General features: G+C 35.2%; 2 protein-coding genes and 1 long non-coding RNA gene across 3 annotated transcripts; 1 reads left to right on the top strand and 2 right to left on the bottom strand.

The window, feature by feature from the left end:
• The first annotated feature begins 8,525 nt into the window (after positions 1–8,525).
• Positions 8,526–16,772, top strand: LOC133696204 (protein NETWORKED 1A-like). The gene is made up of 5 exons (XM_062118317.1): positions 8,526–8,861; positions 9,526–9,615; positions 9,706–9,994; positions 10,717–14,828; positions 15,289–16,772. Exons 3-5 carry the CDS (start codon positions 9,892–9,894, stop codon positions 16,507–16,509), a joined length of 5,436 nt encoding a protein of 1,811 aa, XP_061974301.1. The 5' UTR covers positions 8,526–8,861; positions 9,526–9,615; positions 9,706–9,891; the 3' UTR covers positions 16,510–16,772.
• Positions 16,773–16,815: 43 nt separating this feature from the next.
• On the bottom strand, positions 16,816–17,382 carry LOC133696205 (uncharacterized). The gene is made up of 2 exons (XR_009842638.1): positions 17,141–17,382; positions 16,816–17,039 (listed from the first exon to the last, which is right to left on the bottom strand). It is a non-coding gene; the product is annotated as an uncharacterized LOC133696205 (long non-coding RNA).
• An 824-nt stretch (positions 17,383–18,206) lies between these two features.
• On the bottom strand, positions 18,207–23,455 carry LOC133697348 (protein tesmin/TSO1-like CXC 2). Its single transcript, XM_062119819.1, has 10 exons — positions 23,107–23,455; positions 22,325–22,485; positions 21,566–22,232; positions 20,331–20,767; positions 20,146–20,214; positions 19,488–19,668; positions 19,311–19,406; positions 19,163–19,229; positions 18,778–18,949; positions 18,207–18,696 (listed from the first exon to the last, which is right to left on the bottom strand). Exons 1-10 carry the CDS (start codon positions 23,161–23,163, stop codon positions 18,357–18,359), a joined length of 2,247 nt encoding a protein of 748 aa, XP_061975803.1. The 5' UTR covers positions 23,164–23,455; the 3' UTR covers positions 18,207–18,356.
• Positions 23,456–25,775: the final 2,320 nt, after the last annotated feature.

Genomic DNA, 25,775 nt, shown 5'->3' with positions numbered 1-25,775 from the left:
GGGCTACCGTTTGTTTGTTCCAGTCTTGCATAGGCTGGCTCGGTGGTCCTAACTGTACTGTGTTTGGAAGGAAAAAATATAAGAGGATTCAAGGACAAAATGAAGCTGAACTGAATGCTATGGTAAATGATATTTCAGTTTGCTCGGCAGAACCTCTTCAAAGCAAATGTTTTGTTAGAGGCTCAGTTTAATACTAAATATTCTAATATTCGCAGAAACGAGAATCCACAATTAGTTTCTTTTGAATCTGTATTTTTTTCCCTTTGTAACTTGTAAGAACTTTGTAACAAAATCTTTGCTTGGATGATTTTGATTGATGAAAGCTTGCATTAAAAAAAAAAACTATTAATGATCCAAGCCTTCAGATTCGACGTAACTGAGACTTCATGATTAAAGTTGGATCTTGATAAAAAATGAAATTAAAATTTGAAATATCTGTAAAATTAATTATAAATCAAATAAAACGATCGTTGAGACAATTAGAATAAAGAATCTAAACTTGTAAAAAAATGAAAAGTCTATTAGAGATTCCCTGTTCCTCATTCAAATCTAAATAAAGACAAGTTAAAATGGAAAGGAAACAATGAAAAAACAAAAAAAAACTAAGATGATCCAATTTGTTTTGTTTGGTTCTGGACTTGTGAATCCTAGGTTAATTTTCAAAATAAAATTACAAAGTATAATTTGTTCCATTTTTAGAGCTATTTACAAAATAAAATCTCGAACTTGATTCATAATAATAGAGTATTGGTAAGTAAATATTTATAATAATATATTTGTTTTGATATTCTTATTTTTATACATGTATAGTCTCACAATTTCTGTTGCTTTAACTTGTGTGTACATTATTTTGTAGCCTTGTCTTATAAGGGCTCATGAGCATGAGATGTTCAGACAGCAATTATGAAGATTTTTTACTCTTATATCTCGTTTAGCCCATTACTCTCTCCTGTTCTGTAGCCCAAACTTAACACATTGTTGAGTATTTATTGGACATTAGGCCCGTTGCTAGTTTAGAATTACAAGAATGGTACACTCGATTATTAATTATCATATGTCATATATAATGATTTTACAAGTTTTTTTCTTAGAATTACATTCAAAAAATTATTTTTTTAATATCAGCACATCAAAAATAATTTAAAACACATAAAAAACTTCAATTTAATATTTTTTCAAATGAAATGCATTTTTAAAATACATTTAAAAGCAAAAGATTTATATTTTTTTGGATTGTTTTTTTTTTTAAAACAATTGTATCACAAGTCTTGTTTTAGGGTATGTTTAGGTGTACGGTCAAATCACGATTTAGAAAATGTTTTGATATTTTTTTAAAATAATTTTTTAAATATTTTTGAATCATTTTGATGTGTCAATATCAAAAATAAATTTTAAAAAATAAAAGAAATATTATTTAAATATATTTCCACAAAAAAATACTTTAAAAAACAACTTATACTATATTTCCATATAATGCCTTAGCCTTGAATCACAAGAGAAAATGTGATATTTAGCACCGCATTCCCCCCTCTTGGTTAGAAACAAATGTACTCAAAATTTCGTGTTAGAAGATCTTATGGAACAAAAGCAGATAATTGACTGTTTTTACTTTTCTAATGTGGCGAAGTTAATTGAGATGGGAAACTTATACATAAAATCACGTTCTACTAAGATATCAATTACAAATTATATTGCACGTAATCAAGCTTTTGTGATTGATTTTTTTTGTAACAAGAAGAAACACGTACGAAGGGGATGGCACCAGAGGGGCTTCCTCTCCATATATCAAGATTAAGGGCAAGAAATCAAGAGTTAGCTCTGATTAAGTAAGCGCTTAAAAGAGAAAATGATGATTAGCATTTTTTTCCCTTATCCTTGCTTGCGAGACGAAGTGGTAAAGAGTTGCACACGGGTGAGACACGGGGAGCCATAGCTTTTCCTTCCAAATGTGACAATCTTATGTGGGGGCAATGAGTTTTGTGGCACTTTCACCTGCTAGCACAAAACCCAGCAAAAACTACGTCAAACTTTTCATCAGCTTTCAGAATCTTGGGAGGCCAGGAAACATGGGTGGCATAGCTGGCTGCTCCACTAAAAAACAGGAACATAATCTGGATTTATCTTTTCTCCGGGGCCCATTGCATCTACTATTTGCTCTCTCTCTCTCTCTCTCTCTCTCTCTGAGTTTGCTTTTCTTTTTTTCAAGATTTTGAAGACAAATTTGTAGTTATATATGGTGGGCTCCGCTGGGTACGGTGTTAGTGTGAATGAAGAGATGGGGGTAGACGAGCTGCAGGTCTTCCACAAGATCCATTCACATGTACAGGCTAGAGAGTCCTGGTAGCTCTTATCTACTTTTCTTACACAATAATTTAGGAGAGAGAGGCAGACAGATCACATCACTTGGGTTGGTGATTTCGGAGCTCTAGTGCCTTAAAAGCATGGTAGCTTTGGTAGGTGGTGGCATCAAATATTACTTTGAAAAGGAAAGGGATACAATAATTTACATGTTTTGTCCATGGAGGAATTGTCCCGGCATGATAAAAAAAAAAAATAGTGTTCCCACTTTAAAATTAAAATTATGATCTATTTTTATTTTTTCCAATAACAACGGACACTGCCTTGATAAAATGGCTACCTGTAGCTTTATTTGAAAACTATATGATATTACCGGCAAAGATAAGGAACACGATAATTTTCTATTTAGCATGAAACACCGCCCCTGTAATATTAGCCTGTCCCATCACCCATCACTCTGATATGCCTAGGTAACGCATGCCACTGCTTTTTTTATTTTATTTTATTTTATTTTATTTTTTGCCTTTTGATAATGATGCTCTAATCATATTCAGATTGAAAACGCTGTCGTAGAATAATAATAACCCATACATGGAACAAAAATTTATCAGAGAGAAACTGAATCTAATTCGAAATTTTATATAATACGATCTGTTAAATATTTTTAGCTGCATTCTTTTAGAAAAACTTTTTCGGTGACATATTGTTTGTTAAAATATTTTTTATTTAAAAATATATTTAAATAATATTTTTTATATACATTTTAAAATTTATTTTGATATTTTTGTATCAAAACAAATTGAAAATACAAAAAAAAATATTTGAAGCAAATAAAAAAATAATTTTTTTTAAAATACAAAAATAAACGGGTTCTAAATAAATTTAAAAATAATAGTATTTATTTTGGGATTACTTTAACCGAAAATAAAAATTAATACGAGTAAAACACTAAATAACAACAATTAAGACGCTATTTGGAAACACGGTTCAAATGATGTTGTATATAATTTTATTTTTTTAATTATTTTGATGTGTTATAATTAAAATATTTTTTAAAAATAAAAAATATTATTTAATATATTTTTAAATAAAAAATATTTTAAAAATAACCACAGTCATGCTATAAAACACCTGGAAAGAAAACACAGTTTAATGGATATAAATGATGCAATTTTAAATTATTTTTTTAAAAAAGGAGGTGGCAATCATATGGTATGCCTTTTGATTCCCTTCCTCGTCTGCAATCATTTTTTTTTTCGATAATAAACTGCCATGCATCAACAAAATTTTTTTAAAAAAGGAGAAACAAAAGCGTATACATTCTTGTAAAAATAAAATAAAATGAAGCTGACTCTTCATGAAATTCGGCAGTCCCAACATTAATTACTATCAAAACTTCACCAAAATTAATACTCGTACCGCCATGCTTTTTCACCCAGGTGAGGAATGGAAAGAAGTAAGAATCGTGGCTCGTTCCATGACACCCCCACAAATTAACACGCATACATCATAGCTTAATGAATATCATGTGTTCCAAGAAAAAGGAACATCATTTTGATGATGCTCTGAATCCGCCATGGAATTTTAGTTTTTGAATGCCTGGATAATGAATGATAATCTGTTTATGCATATTGATCTTCTATTTCTCACAACTAAGGGTGCATAGGTTTGATAATAGAGGTATGAATTCTTGCGAAATAGTTTTTTTTTTAATGAAATTTAGAGACTTTTTGATAATTAAATTAATAACTTTATAACGAAGAGTTATAGTAAATGAATATTAAATTCTAAAAACAATAATGTTTGTTTTTGGTTCGTACATGATAAATTTTAAGAATAGGTTGTAAGAGAGTAGAGATTTGAGAGAGTATTTATAACATGTATACCTTCAACTTTCTTCCTTTTATTTGAGGGGTCATAAGTTTTTTTTTTTTTTCATCCAAGTGGAAAAAAAAACCATTATATCAATATTAATATTGATGTATGTGTCTCCTTAAACGATATTAATGTTGATATGTGTATCATATGTCTATAGAAGACGACCATACATCATTCTGCACATAATATTAATATTGATGGATCAACCCCTACAATTAACATTGATATTGATTGATGTATGGACGACTCTTAAATGACCTTTTGCCTATCTAGAATATAGAGAAATGATTATCATAGATTCTCATGTTAAGTGTTTGGATTCGAAGAAACCCTAGGTTCAAGGATCTTTGAGCCTAGCATCTTACCAGGCTCGTAGTCACGTGAGTCTAACCTAGCTGAATTTGAAGGAGTTAGGTTTAACATCTTGCTAAATCTTTAGATGCTTGAGCATGTGCATAGTTGAGTTCCAAAAAGTTAGGTGATCTTACATCTCTATAGACTCTTTTCTTCCGAGTCTTGATTTCAGTTGGGTTTTTACGATGAATCTTTTTTATTTTTATTTTTTTTAGGCTTTCTAAATGAATGAATTTAAGTGTGAAATACATTGATACATCACATTTGAACAGATAAACGAAATTAAAGAGAAAAACAAGAGAATTAATTCATCTATTTTACAATGGTCTTAACTTTGCTAAAATCCCCACTTTGAAAATTGGATTTTTCCTTTTCTTTTGAATGGAAGTATGTGGTTTTTTTTATGTGATTGATAGGGTTGATATCAAGCGATGACAGAGATTGTACAGATTAAACAGCCCATCTCTCAATCTAACAACACACATCACATTAGAACAGAGAAACAGGACACCCTCCTCCACTTCCCGGACGTGGCCAATCCAAAATCAAAATCATGTTTTTCTATCTTAATGATGATATTTTCTTTTAACGACAGCTCAACTCCTCGTTAGAATGAAAGATAAACAATCCCACCTTCATAATTCGTTTATCTGGGCTGCTTACATGCCACCCTCCTCTAATTCCCTTTATTTATTTATTATTATTTATTTAATTATCATGGGCCATGTGAAACTACTAGCAGAAGCAATCATGTCACCGTTAGATTATTGTTGAAAGTTATTAATATAGAAGATGAGAACGGGCATGAAATCAAAATCATAATGGAGCAACCTTCAACAGCATTTTATAATGTCATGTCCGGTGATTGAGATTCAATTAATATGTTAGTCCAATTTTTAAATGTAGAAATGAATGCCAAGGCCACTGGAGTTGTGTGATTAATTTCAAAATTTATAGATTTATTCAATTTAAAAATTAAACTGTTTGAAAGATATTTTAATATAAAGAGATCGACTTTATGAGTTCTAATATAGCTGAGACAACTAGTAAAAATATAATTTGTTTTTTTTATATAAAAAATCAAGATAACTACTTTTTAAAAAAAATATTAAGACGGTAATATATTAAACCGATCTCGGTTATCTCGCATACAGGGTTATTGACTCTACCATGTTTATAAACTTTTGCAAAATTGAGCACCAACACAATGATGAAATGTTTGTTTAAAATTGTGATAACTCAATAGAAAGATAAATGAATTAAATTATAAAACTCAATTCTCAATCAATTCAATATTGAAGAATCAAACTGACATAATAATTAAAAAAAATAAATAAATGCTTAACCCACAAAACCCATGAACCAGGTTAACCCGCCATACTCACGAACTGGTTCATGATCTCCATGCAGTTTTAAAACATGTTTTTTTTTAAAAAACTATTTTTTTAATTATATTAAAAAAATAGACGATCACAAAATTGAGTTTAATTAAAAAAAAGTTTGCTCTCCAAACCCATGAACCAAAACAACCCGGGTTATCTCACCAAACTCGCAAACCAGGTCATGGATTCCACAAAGTTTAATAACTTGATTTTTTCTCTATAATCATTTTGTATTTAAATATATGTTGAGAAAATAAATGATCATAAAATTAAGAATTAATCCAATGGAGGAATGTTTGCTTGAAATTACAATAACCTTGTAGAAAGTAAAAGAAAATGAAATAAATTATAAAGTTTAATTTTCAATCAACTCAATATTGAAGGATGAAATAAAACAAATCAATTAAAAAAAAAAGATTGAATCAAAGTAGTTTTAAAAATTGAGGGTCTAAAATGAAAGAAGAAGAGGATAGTGTCTTGCGTGTGTAAACATAAACTAGGGTATAAGGAAAGCTTGCAACATTTGAACGGCAGATGGTCATTCCTCCAAACTCTAATCAATTTTTTTTTTCATTTCGTTGAAATCATCGCAACGTTCTCTTTCTTGTAAAGTGGTGTGTGGTGTAGAATGAGGTCCGGTGTGGCTCTGACCCCTCCTATTTTTTCCTTTCTCTTTCTCTTTTTTTTTTCTCTCTCTCTTTTAGCTTCGGTTTCCATGTTTCGCTTGTGCTATTCTCCCCCTGGACTTTAATGTTTTTTTATTTTTCAATTTTAGTCCCTTTACTCGCAATCTTTAGAAAAATGAAGAGTTTGGACAATATCTTAAAAAATCTATCATCAATCTGATATTAGGATAATTATTTGATACAACAATGAGCACATAAAAAACAAATAAGAAAAAAATTGTTAACAAAAAACCCTAATCAACACAACTTCGAAGGAAGAAAATAAATAAAATAAAAAAATCAATAACTAAAGAAAAAAAAATGGAGGACTAGACGAAGCATTTTTTTTAAAAAAAAAGACAATAAATATTTTTTATATATAAAAAAAGTTAATAACCAAAGCAAGAAAGAAAAGACTAAAACGCAAAAAGGAATAAAAAAACTAGAGTGGATTAATGTGATCTTAATAATTAGTTGAATCTCTAATCTTTTGTGCCAATAAGTCAATGGCCATCAAGTTTGCTCGAGGAGCACGTGTTCTTTCACACGAGAGAGTAGAGACTTCTCAAGGCGCGATCCACATGAAAAATTTACCATGGCCGCATTTCATGACACTATCGTGTGCAATTGCAAATGTTGGAAAAATAATAGTAAATCTATAATTTAAATACCAACGTTTTACCAGAAGACAGGGCATGATTTCTTAATTATTACAGAATTTCTAAACCAAGTGATAATTCTTCTTTTCAAGTTCCAAAAGTGTTCAAACTAGAAAGATGTTCCCCTCCTATTATTTACATTCCTGGCATGCGTAAATCAGACCAGCATGTTTTCACGAAGACCTCAAGTTGCTGGTCTCTTGAGATCCTGCCTGATATTTGCAGATCTGTTCTTGCTCAGCTCAACATCTTCTCTTACGTTTTCCACTTCTGTGTAAGTTTACCATGCATGGACTTGATATTTAAGCACCATTCCAAGACCAATTTTGTGTATCTGCACAATGTTCCATTGTAGTTTTTTTATTCTGCATCGTGCTGTAATGCTTTATATTGTACTGTTCAAGGTGTTTAATTATTGATATGTGATTTCATTTTTTTGTTAGGAAAAAAGATTTTCACGGCCATACCTCCAACCATGGAAAGAAAGTAACATCAACCATAACAAAACACATCACGTGTATGGATTGACTTGCAGGTCTGCTTATTTATGTTCAAAATCCATACCAAAGATTTATTAAACTCCTAAGATTTTAAAATTATCTACAGAAAACATGAATACGTCATACTGAGATAAAATATATGTTTTTAAGATCATCTAGAGAAAGATTTAGTTTTGAATTACGTATAAACTGACTGATTCGATAATATTTTATCATAAAAAAGATTATCACCTTGAAATATTTACTTCAAATTAGTCTATTAATTAAACAATCTAAAATAATGAACCATTTGACACCAACAATTAAATAGTTAATGATAGTATATATTATTAGAAAAAAAAAAAAAACTCGGAATGGATGTTCCTTACGAGTAACATCACACTCCTCACAGAAATTCAAATTGAAACCTGAGACCTTCAATCGTTAAGAGATTAATGAAACCGAGTTACTGGTTAATAAAGGTTTCTTTAATGTCGAAAAGCAAAAAAATATTCTAACATTAATGTACAGTGCTGTACGAGAACAAGGCTAGAAAGCAGACAGATTCAGGAACCCAAGAAAGAACATCATTGAGATCTTAAGCAATGGCAGATTAGTTATTATAATAGTTTTCTTTTCTTTTCCATGGTTATTTTGCCGTCTCAATTTCTCTGAAAAAGGTAACGACAAAAGGCCGCAAAGAAACTGCGGAATGTGACCGTTCATCTGTATCCTCCATTAAATCAAATCTTAACCACAAATTAACAAAGATAATCCCACTCTTAATTCTCGTATTCCTCGTTCCCTAAACTACACTTATTTACGTATGAGGATGACATAAATCTTCTCTACTGCAAGTGGAAATATCCACCAAAAAAAGACTTTTAAGTTTTTTACTTCACCTAACCTGCTGCTTCATTCTCTGCTAACTTTCTCTTTTAACAATTATTGACAGTGTGAGGATACCAAATCTAAAAGAACATAATGCACAAGTCTCATTTCAGAGAGAGAGGGGGGGAGTGTGTGCTTGTGAATTTGATAGAGAAAATGGTGTGACTAGGAAGACATGTAGCTGGGGGTTTAGTATCACAGCCGCTGCCGTCTGCCGATCAAAACCCCATTATTCTACCGGGTTTCATTCTTTTGGTATGTTCTTGATCTGTGATGTTCATAAAGGATCATTTTTTTTGCAGTCTTCGTAGGTGCCCATTTGCTTCAAGTTTGTGTCTTTTGTGTTCTTTTGGACGGTAGTTGGTAAGTTTTTACCTTGCTCATCAAATCCCAGAACTAGAATTCTTCGCCCCTCCTCCCGTCATCAGATTTTATTACTGAACACAAAGGATCTTTTTTGTGTTTTTGTAACTGTAGTCTTGCTTTCTTTTGGTAAGCTCTAACTTCCAAGTCTCGTAGATATCTCTTGAGTTCAAGTTGATATCAGTCTGCTTCAAGATTGTGCTTTTCTTTTCCTTTAAATGGTAGATTGAGTTTCATGAACTCTTTCTGGGTTTTGGATCGCTGGGTTGGCTGTTCAGTTGTGTGTTTCTTCTGTACGATTATTTGCATCAAGACTATTGCTGGGCCAGTATTGGTCAATTATGTGCAACGCTGCATACTACTATCACTTGCATCCTGGAATTTGGGAAATCAAACAATGCAAGCTTGATAATTTTAGTATCTGACTCCTTGCATTCTCCTGTTTTATTTTCTTTTCATTTTTTCGAATTGCTTGGCTCTATCTTGCGTGGTTGTCTTTGCAATGTATGAGTTTGGAAGATCTGATTTTCCTTTTATTTCGTTTATGGATTTGAAGGTTATTGAAGCGTGGAGTTCCATTCGCAACATAAACCGTGATAAGAAAGTTCCATTTGCAACACAAACAGTAGACTGTTTCATTGAGCAGGTAGTCTGCATATCAACTGTTTATATATTTTTAGAACACGTAAAGAAAATATTAAATTCTGTTGTTACTCAATGATCTTGGTCTGTGTAGGTTTATAAGAAAGGACATATGAAGTGAAGATCCTGAAGGGACCTTTAGATATTGAGTGGCTGGAAGCCTGGAATAACTTAAATTATTATTCTGGCCTGGATCCACTACTTGGTTTTCTATTGCTGGTACAAAGACCAGGCTTTTGTAAAGTCCAAGCCAGTTGCTTTATTGTTCTTGGCTGGAGTCATGGCAACACTATTACATTCTGAGTCCAGACGATTATATTCTTGGTGGTGGGACAGCCACATTAGTCCAAAGAATTCAAAATGGCTTCAAGAAAATCTCACAGGTCTCCATTCTCTTCTTGTATCATTGTCATATAACTTGAACACTGTTTGCTTAATACATATGCTCGGTGTGGAAGAAGTAATACTTGAATGTTCTTTTGACTGTTTTCTATTATAGATATTAAAGTCAACAAAACTTTGCTTATTCAAGGAAAAAGATCCAATTATCATAAATCTCATACATGGGCAGTTTCTTCCTTATTAGTTAAAGCCTCATCATCAACTGAAGGCAAGTCTGGTTTGAATCGTAACAAATGCATGAGTATTCTTTCTATTGCGATGCACATAAGAGCCTGTTCTCAATTACAGCTAGCTGGTGTGCTACTGCATATGTTTGCTTGTGTTCATCACTACCCTACAACCAATTAAACCTTGAAGTCGACTGTCCACCATCCTTCACATATCTATTAGTTATCCCACGTTAATTTCTCTGAATGCAAAAGATGCCCCGGATTTAGTTTCCATAAAATAATTACCATCCACATCGTTCAGGGCATGTTTAAAAAATGTGGTTATGGAAGTGGATAATCAAATAGCACATCATGCTTTGTTCTGTATCAAGAACATTTTAAATGCACAGGCTCATATTCTAATTGCCATAAGTTCTAAAAGGTCACAGGGCCTTTAAATACTGTTCATCAATAACAGCCAAGCTGCTGAATTGCATATATCAATGACTGATTTATGGGCCCCATTCTCAATGAGCATGGATTTGTTTCAACAGATATGGATGCCAAAGTCAAAGCAATGATCAAGCTCATTGAAGAAGATGCCGATTCTTTTGCAAGGAGGGCAGAAATGTACTATAAGAAGCGTCCTGAACTGATGAAATTGGTGGAGGAATTCTACAGAGCTTACCGTGCATTAGCCGAGAGATATGATCATGCAACTGTGGAGCTCCGCCAGGCTCATCGAACCATGGCAGAAGCATTTCCCAACCAAGTATCTTATGCACCGGGTGATGACTCACCCTCAGGCTCTTCTGGCCCTGATGGTGAGCTGCACACCCCAGAAATGCCACATCCTATCTGTGCATTTCTTGACCCAGATGGTTTGCATAGGGATTCATTTGGACTCTCTATGGAAAGGAATGGGGGGTATCCTGAAGAATCAGACACTGGAATAAACAAAAAAGGTTTAAAGCAGCTCGATGAGTTGTTTATGTCACGAGAAGCGGCTTCTCAAGTTTCAAAAGTCGCAAATGGAAAAATGAAAAAAGGCCTGAAGGTTCATGAAGCAGCAGAAACTGAAGTTCAAATCTTAAAGAAAGCTCTTTCAGAGATTCAAACTGAGAAGGAAGCTGCTCTTCTTCAATACCAGCAGAGCTTGCAGAAGCTATCCAGCTTGGAGAGAGAACTCAAGGATGTCGGAGGTCTTGATGAAAGAGCAAGCAGAGCAGAAATTGAAATTAAGATCCTGAAGGAAACTCTTGCTAAATTAGAAGCCGAAAGGGATGCTGGTCTTCTTCAGTACAATAAATGCTTGGAAAGGATATCTGCTTTAGAGAATGTGATCTCTCAAACGGAAGAGGATTCAAAAGGACTCAATGAACGAGCTATTAAAGCTGAAATAGAAGCTCAACATCTCAAGCAAGAACTTTCCGCATTAGAGGCTGAAAAGGAAGCTGGTCTTCTTCAGTACAACCAATGTCTTCAACTGTTATCCAGTTTGCAGAAGAAAATCTTTATTGCTGAGGAAAGTTCTAGAATGCTTAATGAGCTAACCGAAAGAGCAGAAACTGAAGCTAAAGCATTGGAGAAGGCCCTCGCTAAATTGAAGGAAGAGAAAGAAGCTGCAGAACTTCAGTATGAGCTGTGCTCAGAGAAAATAGCTATGATGGAGAGTGAAATTTTTCATGCTCAAGAGGATGTCAATCGATTAAACAGTGAAATTCTGACGGGGGCAGCAAAATTGAAAACTGTAGAAGAGCAATGTTTCCTGTTAGAGAGATCAAATCATTCTCTGCAGTCAGAGGCCGAGAATTTGGCACAGAGGATAGCAACAAAGGATCAAGAACTTTTAGAGAAGGAAAATGAGTTGGAGAAACTTCAGGCTTCGCTGCAAGATGAACAGTCACGTTTTATTCAAGTTGAAGCTACTCTGCAGTCCTTGCAGAAATTGCACTCTCAATCTCAAGAGGAGCAGAAAGCTTTGGCATTTGAGCTTCAAAATCGTCTCCAAATCTTGAAGGATTTGGAGATATCCAACCATGATCTGCAGAAGAACCTCAAGCAGGTTAAGGAAGAGAACCAGAGCCTCAATGAACTGAACAGCAATTCCGTTATTTCAATAACAAATTTGAAAAATGAAATTTTTAGCTTGAAGGAAATGAAAGAGAAACTTGAAGAGGATGTTTCCCTACAAGTGGCTCAGAGCAATTCCCTACAGCAAGAGATTTACCGTTTGAAGCAGGAAATTGAGTGTTCGAACACAAGATATTGGGCCTTAATGGAGCAAGTGGACTTGTTAGGTTTAAGTCCAGAGTGCCTTGGTTCATCTGTGAAGAACTTGCAAGATGAAAACTCGAAGCTAAAAGAGGTCTGCAGAAAGGACTCAGAAGAAAAGGAAGTTCTCCATGAAAAGTTGAGGGCAATGGATAAACTTATGGAGAAGAATGTGGCATCGGAAAATTCCCTCTTAGATTTAAATCGCATGCTGGAAGGGTCAAGAGAGAAGGTTAAAGAGTTGCAGGAGTCCTCCCAGTTTCTTCAGGGAGAAAAATCCAGTCTTGTTGCTGAAAAATCCATCCTGCTTTCTCAGTTACAGATTATGACCGAGAATTTGCGGAAGCTCTTGGAGAAAAATGACTTGCTGGAGAATTCTCTCTCTGGTGCAAATATTGAGCTCGAAGGTCTGAGGACAAGGTCAAGAAGCTTTGAAGAACTCTGCCAGACGCTAAAAAATGAGAAATCCAATCTTCAAGATGAAAGAAGCTCCCTGGTCTTGCAGCTGAAAAATGTTGAAGAGAGACTGGGAAACTTAGAAAGGAGGTTTACAAGATTAGAAGAAAAATACACTGGTCTGGAGAAGGAGAAAGATTCCACACTTTGTCAAGTAAAGGACCTGTGGGGTTTTCTTGGTGTAGAAAAACAAGAGCGTTCATGTTATATACAGTCAAGTGAATCTCGACTGGAAGATCTGGAAAACCAGGTCCATCAACTAAAAGAAAAAAGTAGGTTGAGTAAGAAAGACTTTGAAGAAGAACTAGATAAAGCTGTAAATGCTCAGGTTGAGATCTTCATCTTGCAAAAGTTTATTAAAGATTTAGAGGAGAAGAATTTATCTTTATTGATTGAGTGTCAGAAACATGTAGAAGCATCCAAATTCTCAAATAAACTTATATCAGAGTTAGAGACCGAGAATCTTGAGCAGCAGGTTGAAGTAGAATTCTTGTTAGATGAAATTGAGAAGCTTAAAATGGGCGTTCGTCAGGTTTTGAGAGCTCTTCAATTTAATCCGGTTAATGAGCATGAAGATGGGAGTCTTGCACATATTTTGGACAATATCGAGGACCTAAAAAGTTTGGTCCTTGTAAAGGAGGATGAGAATCAGCAATTGGTGGTTGAGAATTCGGTGATGTTAACTTTACTCAAACAACTGGGATTAGATTGTGTTGAGCTCGAGTCAGAGGAAAGCATGCTTGAGCAGGAGTTAAAGATAATGGCAGAGCAACATGCTATGCTGGAAACAAGTAACCACGAACTGCTAGAGATCAACAGGCAATTGAGATTGGAAATGAACAAGGGAGAGCAGCAGGAGGAAGAATTGAAAGCTCAACTTGAAACCCAGCTTGTGAATCTGACAAGTTTGCAGGGTTCTTACCAGCAATTGAAAGAAGAAAATTTGAAGGCTCTTGGAGAAAACAGATCTTTGCTTCAAAAAGTTTTGGACCTCAAAGAGGAAACGCATGTACTTGAAGAGGAAAACAGTAGCATTCTCGAGGAAGCTGTAGCTGTCAGTAACATCTCATCGGTGTTTGAGAGCTTTGCAACACAGAAAATCAAGGAACTTGAAGCCCTTTCTGAAGATATCAGCTCTCTAAATGTGATTAACAGAGATCTCAAGCAGAAGGTTGAACTGTTGGGGTATAAACTGCAAACAAAAGAAGCTGAAGGTCTACATCTTAACAAAAGAATTGAAAATTTGCAGCAGGAGCTACAGGAAGAAAAGGATTTAACAGATCAATTAAACTGTCAAATTTTAATTGAAACAGATTTTCTTCAAGAGAAAGAAAAAGAGCTTTTCCTTGCGAAACAGAATATCAAGGCTACAAACAACTTAAATGCAGAATTTTGCACCACTATCGAGGAGCTGAAGAGGCAATGTGAAGAATCGAAAATTGCAAGAGATATCATAGAGAAGCGGGTTCTTGAACTGTCGCAGGTATGCACTGATCAGAAAATAGAAATTGAATGCCTTCATGAAGCAAAAGATAATATGGAGTCAGAAATGGCTACGTTACACAAGGAAATTGAGGAAAGACGGACCAGGGAAGATAACTTGAGTTTGGAGCTGCAAGGGAAAAGCAATGAGTCTGAACTCTGGGAAGCTGAGGCTTCATCATTCTACTTTGATCTTCAAATATCTTCCATCCATGAAGTTCTACTCCAAAACAAGGTTCATGAGCTGACTGCAGTTTGTGGGATTCTTGGAGTAGAAAATGCCACAAAAGATATCGAGATTGAAAAAATGAAAGAAAGGTTTGGCATCCTGGAAAGTGAAATTCAAAGAATGAAGGCTCATTTGTCTGCATATGTTCCAGTCATAAATTCACTGAGAGAGAATTTAGAATACCTTGAGCACAATGCGCTTCTACGGACAAGTCGAGGACAAACGGTACTGTTCTTTCTTAAATATCAACTACTAGAGCAATTCAGCATATCAACTCCAAGCTAGATATGTAGATATTTTATTTCCCTTTTCAAGTGGCTTAACAAGAAGAAGATGAATTTCGACACCTCAATAAGCCCTTTTTAAGTCCAACCAGGGCAGATATATCTTCTTCTTATAAAAACCCTTATCATCTGACTTGAAAGATACAAGGTTTAATTTAGATTAGAAAATATTTTTCACATCTTCTCAGCACAAATTTCAAATATCGAATTTTAAATTATGGGCTTTTTCTCTTTGTTCATAGCAAATTAAATATAGTGATGTGTCTGTGTGTGAGCATGTGTTGTGTAGAATTCAAGCATGCTGAGCCAATCATTTAAGCTGTTTCCTAGTCTTGTTCTATTCAACTGTTTTATGTAGATGGTGTGCATTCTGATGCTTGGTCTTCTTCGAATGTTTACAGGGAGTAGAAACGACTAGTCAACTTCATGAAAAGAGCCCTGAAGAACTCATAAATGATGAAAGCACTGCAGAAACAGATGGAATTTCAGATTTGCTGAAGATGAAGTCTAGAATTAAAGTAGTCGGGGAGGCTGTGATTAAAGAAATGGATAGGCTTGCAGCTGAAAAGGCAGTGGTGAAGGAAATGGATAAGCTTAAAATGCCAGAAATGGGAAACACGGAGAAACCCTTAATAAAAGGCGCTGAACGTTTACAGTTGAGATGTTGGTCAGCTGCAGAAAAGGATGTCAGGAAGGAAAAAATGGAGCTTGCAAATGAGCCCGCTGATGCATCAAAGCCACAGAACAAAAAGCCTGAAGTTTCTGAAGTGAGGAATGGGATTTTGATGAAAGATATTCCTCTTGATCAGGTCTCAGAATGTTCATTATATAGAAGCAAGAGAGAGCAACCTAGGAAAGATGATCAGATGCTTGAATTATGGGAATCTGCGGAGAGAGACTGCCTTGATCCGATGGCTGACAAACAAAACCAGGAAGCTGCCTCACCGGAGAATGCCACTGCACGTCGTCAATTCAAAAATGCCAAACGAAAGAGTCAGGATCGCTCTTTGGAATTGCAGATTGAGAAGGAGGTAGGCGTTGACAAACTAGAGGTATCAACTAGCATCACTACAGAATCCAATCAAGAAGGAAACGGAGGAAAGATCTTGGAGAGACTTGCTTCCGATTCTCAGAAATTAATTTCTCTTCAAACAACAGTGCAAGATTTGAAAAAGAAAATGGAGTTGAGGAAGAGAAGCAAGAGAGCCAATGATCTTGAATTTGAAAGAGTGAAAAGACAGCTTCAAGAAGTTGAGGAGGCTGTTCATCAGTTGGTTGATGCTGATGACCAGCTAACAAAGGATGCTGAAGAGAGTCCCTCGTATTTGGAGGGAAATACTTCAGAAAAAGAGCATGACTCCATGCGCAGAAAAAGAGTGGCAGAACAAGCACGGAAAAGGTCTGAAAAGATTGGAAGGTTGCAGTTTGAGGTGCAGAGCATCCAGAGCATTCTGCTAAAACTGGAGGATGGAAAGAAAAGCAAAAGCAAGCGCAGATTCTCTGGAAGTAGAACAGGCATCCTCTTGAGGGACTTCATATACAGCAGTGGCAGGAGAAGCAGCAGAAGGCAGAGGAAGGGTTGCTTTTGTGGGTGTGCAAGAGCTTCAACTGAAGAAGACTGAGGTAACACGACTTTAAGGAAAGCCTGTTGTTAATTGTTATTGCTAGCTACAGCTCTCTAAGTATTCCAAACTACATGTATCTTAAGCGATTAAGTTAGACTAAAGCTATTCATGTTAGCTTAGTAGAAACCTGAGAATAGGCTGATCTAGCAAAGTAATAAGCTGTTTCTCCAGCATTCTTACCATTGTAATCTCAACTGAACTATGCTACTGCAATCTAAGCTTCTTATATATATATCCAGAATGTCTCGTTGGCAATGTCATCCTAGCGAGTTGAAATTGAAAAGTTTTCAAAAGACATTTAAATTTGTTTTGACAGGAAAGCTCCTGTTTAGACTTCCACTCTTCAGTTATTCGCAAATGGTTATCATCAATGTTTAGAATTCTACAACTTAATCATCAGTACTGGATTGAATACTTCCCCAACATGGTCCAAGTCTTCATTTATCTTCATGGTCTTTTGCGTACCGAATGGGTATCCTTGCTATCTTCTGCGTACCGACTGAGTTTGTTGGCAAGTTGACTCGATGCTGCTCACACAAAGATAAAAACAGGGAAGAATTACTTCCCTCGTGTAAACCATCTATGAGACGAGAAGAATTATCTACAACATTTGATTTCATGTACCAACCTTTTGGTTTAATGGGATCGACCATGTTTATTAACACTTTGAACTCGAGGTCCAGCCGTCCAGGATTGCAGACTGGTCATCGTGCATCCGCTGAGTCCAAAAGAGCCACGTCTAAACAATTAGCAAAGGCTTCAAAACCTGCGATGGATAGACTGTTGTTTGATGTGCTCTATATTCGAGCTTGTCTCTTTGAAATTGGACTAAGTTTTTCATTTGCTTCCTGTCTTCGACCTCTTTTCTTATCTGGGCTTTATGCTCCCTTTCAAGTGCTTCATTGTTAGACAAATCTAACAAAAGAAAAGGGATGCAATCTGAGTTTTTTTTTTTGTAAGGTCTTCTAAGGAAATATAAGGAAAAAAAGGGGTATATTTGAAAAATAATTTTCAATGTTGATTAGAATTCATGTAGCAAATGAGAGGGGATTTGTTTTTGTTAATTTTTTTATAAATTAAAATCCTTTTAGAATTCAAATAAATATCCTTAAAAAATCCAAATGAAGAAATCGCAAGAATCGAATTTAATTTACAGGTTACAAATAACTTGTTAAGCTTTCACGTCCTCGGAAGTTTTTTTACTAAAAGAAAAGAGCTCGAAGCAGGGATGCAATATTTGATTCATTGAAGGGTCATCTTTACCAAGAACTGCTTAACTTCTAGACCTGGAACGAAAACTAAGAATGGTCTTCTTCCAGAAAGAAAATGACTTACTCTCTGTGCAGCATATCTCCTTTCTTACACATGTACATTCTCTTTTATCTTTGCCTGGAGAAATTTTTAGGTAAAAATGAAACCCACGATGAAAGTTATCCATGAGCATAAACGGATCTATCAATTAGACTAGTTGATAACAGCCCAGAAAAAACACGAGGACCAGAACCACCGAGCTTAGATTGCTAATGCTGCAGAACTGGATTCTGTTTTCAGGTATGAATTTCGAATTTCGATCCGCTAACCCATTAAGTCTGGGAATAACGTTCAATTACTCGTAGTCTTTGATAACACAATGAAGTGTTGAAAATCAACCTTCATAACAGAAGATGAACAAAAATTGAAAAAGAAATACAACATTATACAACGGCAGTTGGATTTTATGACCACAAGATAGCATTTTGTTATACAAGCAGAGTGGAAAAACTAACATACGACAGAACTACCACCTAACATGCCTCTCAACGCTACAAAGGTTTAAAAAATTTTCATTCGAGCTAACATTCATTTCAATGCTGGGGAGTGAGAGAAGGAAATGAGGGTATGGATTGCAGTATCAACTTCCGACCACTTCGAGGACCCGGGGATGATCCAAAGTTATTTTGAGGAGGAGAGACTCTCTTGCTGTTGGGAGAAGAAGTCTTAATGCCAGAGCTTGGAGAGTGGTTTTCTCGAAGGATCTCAGGAATGTCATCATCCGGGACATTCTGGCATTGTTTCTCAAACTTAGATAGAGGTCGAAGAATATTTGGTTTTCCATTTCTTTGGCCAGTATATAATCCACAAGATGATCCAACGCCAAGAAAGGATCTTGGTGGTTTGCCCTTGGACGAAAACTGAACCAGTGGTCTGGCATCAAATTTCAAACATCATTAAAAATCTAATGAAAAAATTTAACTTTTAAGGCGGTTAATGGTTAAGAAAGTAAACCTGCAAAACCGTAATGGTGTTGTGGGAAGAGCAGAATTTGGATTCTGCTCATCATTATTCTGGATTTCAGTTTTCTGTAATATTTTATCAACCCCATTCTTCACACTTGCTTCTGTTTCATCTTCTGGCTCATCTTCTATTTCCATTGAAGCAGCTCCTGAATTCGGGAAGTCTGGCACAAAACATTTAGAATCAATATTAACATAAAGAACAAAAATTAATTTATTTATTTGTTAAATCATTTAAAGCCACAACATGATTAGAGAAAGGCTTTGTGTGTACTAAGTAGCAAATATGTATGAAAGCAAACGTTTGGGTACTCACCATCCTTTCTTCCAAATACTAAGTAGCAAATATGTATGAAAGCAAACGTTTGGGTACTCACCATCCTTTCTTCCAAATACATTCTTGCATCCTTCACATCTGCAGTTAATGGAACATCCAACACCACCCTTCGCAAGAGAACCATGATTTGAGGAATCGATTTTTATTAAAAAAATAAAAAAGCATACAGAATATGCCAAGAAAACTACCTGATAGCATTCACAGTATTTCTTTAAGCAAGTTGATTTCTTGCAGTTGCATCCTCTTTTATGCCGGGCAGAAGCGGGTGTTTTGATGGACTCATCCTAGTTTGAAGAAAAATTCAAGTTAAAAGAAAAGTTTGACTGTTGCCTGAGCAAAAGGTGAGATCAGGTTTAAATTATAACCCTAATTTCAGGTGCAGATTCAGAGCTCCTAATCACTTTGGGAGCAAATGCAAGTGGGTTGCGAGACTCGATCTGTTTGCGAGTTGCAAGAACAGTATCTTCATGAATAGGCTTGTTGAAGCAATCTTGACATGCACATGGCTCGATGCAGTAGACACCAGCAGCAAAACATTCACAGTAACTGCATGGAGTGCATATGACATGAATATATGATCATAATGACACCACGTAAAGGAAATGTATAGACATGTCAAGAGCCAAAGAAATTGTGAAGAGGGCAGAAAAAACTAAAGTATCCACCTCAACATACTAAATTAGAGGATATCGTCATATTTGAAACTATATGATCCAAGTCTGAAACTTATTCATGGTAAGGGCCCTTGGATCAGGAAGCTTCATTGATAAAGATTTTTGTAGTTACCTAAAGACAGCTGCATTTACTTCCATGGATAAGAGAATTCAGAAAAGATACAACAGCAGTCAAACTGCGACATCTTGCTCTACACGGGATAAAAAATGCTAATGTGTTTAGGCCTACGTCAAGAGACCTCTAAGTACTGAGATCTATTTTTGTATAGCACATATGATTATATTTATTTGGGTTACAAGCTGGAAACAAGATCCCTGATTGAATTAAACTTCACAGCTAAGAACTTACAGTTTCAAACACTTGGATTTTTTACAGTTGCAACGCTTGCAGGCCTCAGGTTCTCCTTCCAACCTACGCCTGGAAATACAATTTAAAAAGCATAGCATAAAAACGTGAGAAGTGCATAAACACAGAAAAAGTGTAAAACTTATGAGGTGATAACTGTACAAGAAATATATAGCCAAAGAACATGCCTCTTCTTTTTTGGGCTAGTCTGGCTGAAATCTTCCACAAGCGGGACAACATTTTCATTGGGGTCATTGTCTCTTTCAGAAGACACTAAGGTCAATGATTCATCAAGTTCTTGATCAGTTGTTCGGGAGTTAAAAGAGACAGCAGAACCAGGCAAAGTAATGGAAGAAGAGAAAGTTTCAAGCTTGATTTTTTTGCTATCCTTGGAATTTATTGCCAGAGCATTTAAGTGCAAACCAATTCCAGGTAAAATGCATCTTGAAGAATCACCACCGGGCTTAACAGGTACCAATTGCGTATTTTTAGGGGTAGTTTTCTCATCCAACTGCACTAACAATGAACTAGAGCTTGAACCATCATCTATGTTCTTCCTACGGCTTCCAACCTTCTCAAAGTCAAGACAGCGCCTTCGCATGCCACGATGCAAATTAGAAACAGCCTACAGAAAAATAAAACAACTCAACTGTTTTCAGAACAGTCATAAAGTTCCTCAAAAATTAAGAATTTGAGAACAAGAACAAAACAATTTTGCCCAAGTAAAAGACAAGCCTTCAAAATTACAAAGGGGTCAGGATCTCAAAGAAAAGGAAAACTTTGAACAACGTGTTTCTGAAGTTGCAGAGCTATCATGGCATCCAGGAATTGAACATGCAATGGAATTGATGATGCAACTTCAGGATATCATGCCACTTTAAGAATTACAGCTGAAATCTTGGTACAAGTTTATTCATCACAGATTGATTAATGGCGCAAATATTTGGTTTGCCAATTCTACATCTCTGCATAATTGTTATATTTTATATGATAAGCTGCTAGATGGAATTTATGATGAATGTAGTAGAGCATGTCAATACGAAATTGAAAATGGTTTGGGAGGACATTCTTTAGTACAAATTACAAGGTAGCAAATAGGAAAGGCTTTCTAGGTTCCGTGATAATGCTGTGGTTGAGAGAATAGCTAACTGACTCTGTGTACTTGGGTGCAGTATGACCCGATTGTTTTACACTTGCCAAGTTTCCCTGAGAGTTGCAAAGCACAAATAGGTGCCAGTGCTCCCTTTTAGGATGTTTATAAATAATTCTTCCTGCAGGGTTTACAGTTACTCTAGTAAGTAGATGGGAGTTCATGCTAGCATAACAAAAATAACAACTAAGCATTCAACAAATAAACAGGATACATTCCATCAACTAGATAGGTGCAAATTAAACAGCAGAAACAGGAGTTGCATCTTTTTACCTTAGAAGCATTACTAGTCATGTATTTGTTTGGATCCTCGTTAGCAGCAAGATTGTCCTGTGTCGGGTCCATTTGTGTCAGCTCAATGGTTTCTCCAGGTTGAGTGGAAGGGTCTCCCATCTCATTTTGTTCACCAGAACCAAAGGGATTGACTATTTGCGTTTTGTGCACCTCATTAAAAGAGGTGCAAAATCCTACAACAGGGTTTGGTGATTTCTGAAAAAGTTCCTTAAAACCATCTGCATCAATGGGAGAATTAAAAATTAACAGATCAGCGGCATCTGATATCAAACTTTCCCAGTCACATTCTGTAGCCTCTTTTTTACTCTCAAGGAAACTTTTATGAGAAGCCTCGTTAGCAAATGGAACAAGTGGCAATGATGTGCCAGCCGATTCAGACATCATATCTGTCTGAGTACCACACCGACTGTCAGGGCTTCCACAACCATATTTTATCGTTTGTGGCAGTTCAATTGCGAACTTCAAATGTTCACTAGGAGGTTCAACTGAAGACTCTCCAATGGACATCCCAGGATCAAAATTCTCCTGTAACTCAGCCGAGTTATCATACAGCTGAGCCGCATCTACAACTACCCCTTCATCTTTACAGACTTCGTTCCCATTTCCAGAGGAAAACACAGGTTTTGAGAGATCAGAGTAGTTATGCCTGAAAACAGAAAGGTAGAAGTTGGACAAACATATATATGCTGTTCTTGGTGTCTAGACTGATGAGAATGGTCGAGAAAACAATTCGATTACCTTTTAAGGAACCTAGTTTCCTTATGAGAGCTGACATGGGGCGAAGTGAAAACGGATGGAAGGGATGCAAAACTAAGCGAGTGGAACGTTTGAGCAATGTTTATGGACTTCACTGGCTTGATAGGAGAAAGACTATTGATATAGTTAAAAACAGGAGAATCCTGCAACCAGTACCAAAAAATCATCTCAAATCATTGAGCAAAGAAGCAACCAGATGGAACAAACACAAAATCCCAACTTACTGATCTAAAATTCAGCGAGAATATCATTTCAAACAGAAATGAAAAAAAAACCTTATTGATAAATAAAAATACAGTGTTCTTTTTACATTGACCATAAAAAGAAATAAAAAGAGAATGAATTTTGTAAGACTCAATATAAACACCACATAGATCCTAAAAAATGAGGAGAAATTTTTTGTCTTTCACAAAAATGAGTGTAAACTAAGATCTCAAGCTTGAAATGCCACTTCGTTCTCTTTGTAGTTGAAGAGGCATGAAGACAATACAAAGAAAGAACCAGATTGCAAAGGTTGAACTTAAATTAGAGATCTAAACCACATGAAACTCAAAATTCAGACGAAGAAAACTACATGACAGAGGATTGAATCGAACAAGACAGGAGTACCAGAACAACCCAGGTATGTCTTTTTTTGACGAATCCAGGTAAGTCAACTCACTAAGACACCAAATCAAAGGGGCATGCATTGAATCAAATCACCCAAAAACCCCATTCACCAATGCAAAGGGTCAAAGAGGTCAGAAAAAGAAGGAGAGATGCACCTCGAATTTAGAAAGAGGAGCGGTGATCTGGGTCTTCTCTGGGGTATCCATTGCCATAGAAGAAGCTGCTCCACATAGCTAGAGAAAGAAAAGGAAAGAAAGCAATTCACACAAACAGCTACTGTTTTGTTTTTTGTTTGTTTTCTTTTTAGTTTTTGTGCAGGCAGAGAGAAAGAAAAGAGAAAAGGATTCAAGAGAAGAGGCGGGAGGGAGTGGATTTTTCTCGTAGAGATAACTTTATTGACCCACTCACCTCACCTCACCTCACCTCTACACTCTCAACTCTCGCAAATCGCAACCCACCAGACCACCATAGTTAATAGCCATGAGCAGCCCCACAATTCCAACAACTGTCTACCTATGTGGTAATTTAGTACTCGTTGTGTGTCACTGTCTTGTCTCTGTCTCTGGTTCTGTTAAAAAAACCTACGGAGGAGTGACTCCCTCGCCTTTAACTTTTCAAAAAGTAACGTATCCTCTCCCTTTACTATTGTAAGATTTCTCTTTTTCCGTTTTTTTATTGGAAATTATTAAAGCTGTTTTACTTGCGGTCTGCTGCCATTGACTAACACTGTTTTTGCGATTCTTTTGAAATTAAAATATAATGATGAAATGGATTTCGTATTCTAGTTTAAAAGCACTGAGAAATAAATAAAAAAAAAACAGAAGAAAAAAATAATTCTAGGTGATTTTTAAAACAACAAAAAAGAAGAAGAAAATGATATTTGCATTTATAACCGGTAGGTTATTTACAATTAAGGCTTTTTATTACCCCCATTATGGTGCCATAATTGGTAAGATCTATCAATAATTGAGATGATAAAAACACATCTTCCAAAATCATCTATACAGAGATTAAATAATAAATTCGTGACAACCATATTTTATAAAAGAAAATGATAGTTTTACCTATAATTTTTTTTTATTAATGTGGATATTCAGGTTAACTTGTGTATGTCTCGATTAATTACATGGGTTCTGAAGTTAATAGCCATGTAAATTTTCAATGGCCATCTTATTAGCAATCATAAAGCTCGAAGCTGAAACTATATGGAGAGCAAACTTTTTAGTCTTAAATTCTTATTATTGGATCACCTACTAAATAATATTCGTATCAATAATTTTGATATTGGTGTTTGCATCATTTTTTTTAATCAAATCGATAGAATTGTTAATGAATATTGTCGTTAATTTTTTTTTTATCTATATGAACTTGGAATCCTCACTTTTTTCCAAGATCGCTATTCGAAATGTATTTAAAAATAGCTTCGTTTTGTGCTTCTCACGATCTAATTATTATGGCAACATAAAGTGTTGTTGCATTAGGTTTTCTTTTTTGTGCTAGATTTAGAATTCGGTAGCATATATGTTGTTTGATTTTATTTTTTCACAAGAACAAATGGAAAAAAAAAATTATAGTTGGATTGATATATCATCCTTTCACTTTTCAAGCCCAACATTCAATAAGATTTATTTATATAAATACATTAAATTGGTGTAAAAATACATTATTAACTAATAATATTTATAAGAAAAACTGAGAATTTATCTGACTTTGGTATACTTACAAGTAAAGTATATATATCATCGTTGTGTAGAACTGAAGAAAGCAAATCCTTATACATGCACTCACGGGAAAACAACAAATGCATTTGGCAAGTCGGCCGAAGGAGATTGGCCGCTTCAGCTAAAACAGGAAGAAATATTAAAGAGACCGGACAAATTAGTGATTAACTAGCAATAATGCCAGTCATCTCGATCGTGTGGACATTTCGGATAAACATGACAATTCTGAGTTAATGAAGGGGAGAAGATTGATCGAACAGAACGTCTAATTAAGATATTAAGAGTTGGATTATTGAGGCAAAAAACAAGAGGCATTAATGGTAGATAGCAACTCTCTCGTATTCTTTGTAGGTAGCCCCGCAATGCCAGGCCATTTAGGGCTTGAAGCCTCTGCCAGCAAAAATAAACCTCCACCTCTAATCTAGTGAAAGAGCGAGACTTTAGCTTATCGAAGCGTGATTTAGTTTTTTGAGGGTATCAATTTATGAGCAAATGTCTAATTAAATTGTGTTTTTAATGTACTTTTATTAACTTACCTGCCTTGTTAGAGGAGTTGTACACGATCGATGTGCAACCAAGTTCCAACCACGTACTGTCTATGGTTTTTTATCCGACCATTTCTGTTCTCTAATTACCTGCAATAACCTCAAACTCCAAAAATAAAATTAAAGGGCCATTTATTTTATTATTGTTGTTTTTTTTATTAAAAAAAACTATGATTTGAATTTGGAATTCTAGATTTTTAAAGACATGTATTTAAAATAGTTTCGCTTTGTGTTTTTTTTAATATAATTTAATTATTTCAACAACATGAAATGAATTGGGTTGTCAAAATCTTTTTGGGTTAGATTTGTACGCTGCTAAGCCAGCACACATCATGGCGTTTGGTACATCAAATTTGAGTATGGAGGCCACCTCTATTTCACACTCAAACCATACATCAAAGTAAAAGAAACTTCAAATACTTTATTTCCTCTTTAAATAAATACAAATATCGTGCATGTTTATCTGAGAGATAGACAATAATCATGTTTGCAATGGTAACTGTGGCCATGAATATAAGAAAATGTTTGGTTAACACAAGGGTTAAAAGCTTATTTATA

This window comes from Populus nigra, chromosome 6 (genome assembly GCF_951802175.1).
Source record: "Populus nigra chromosome 6, ddPopNigr1.1, whole genome shotgun sequence".
Classification (NCBI taxonomy): Eukaryota; Viridiplantae; Streptophyta; class Magnoliopsida; order Malpighiales; family Salicaceae; genus Populus; species Populus nigra.
Note: the sequence above shows the minus strand (reverse complement) of the source record. Positions and strands in the feature narration are given on the sequence as shown.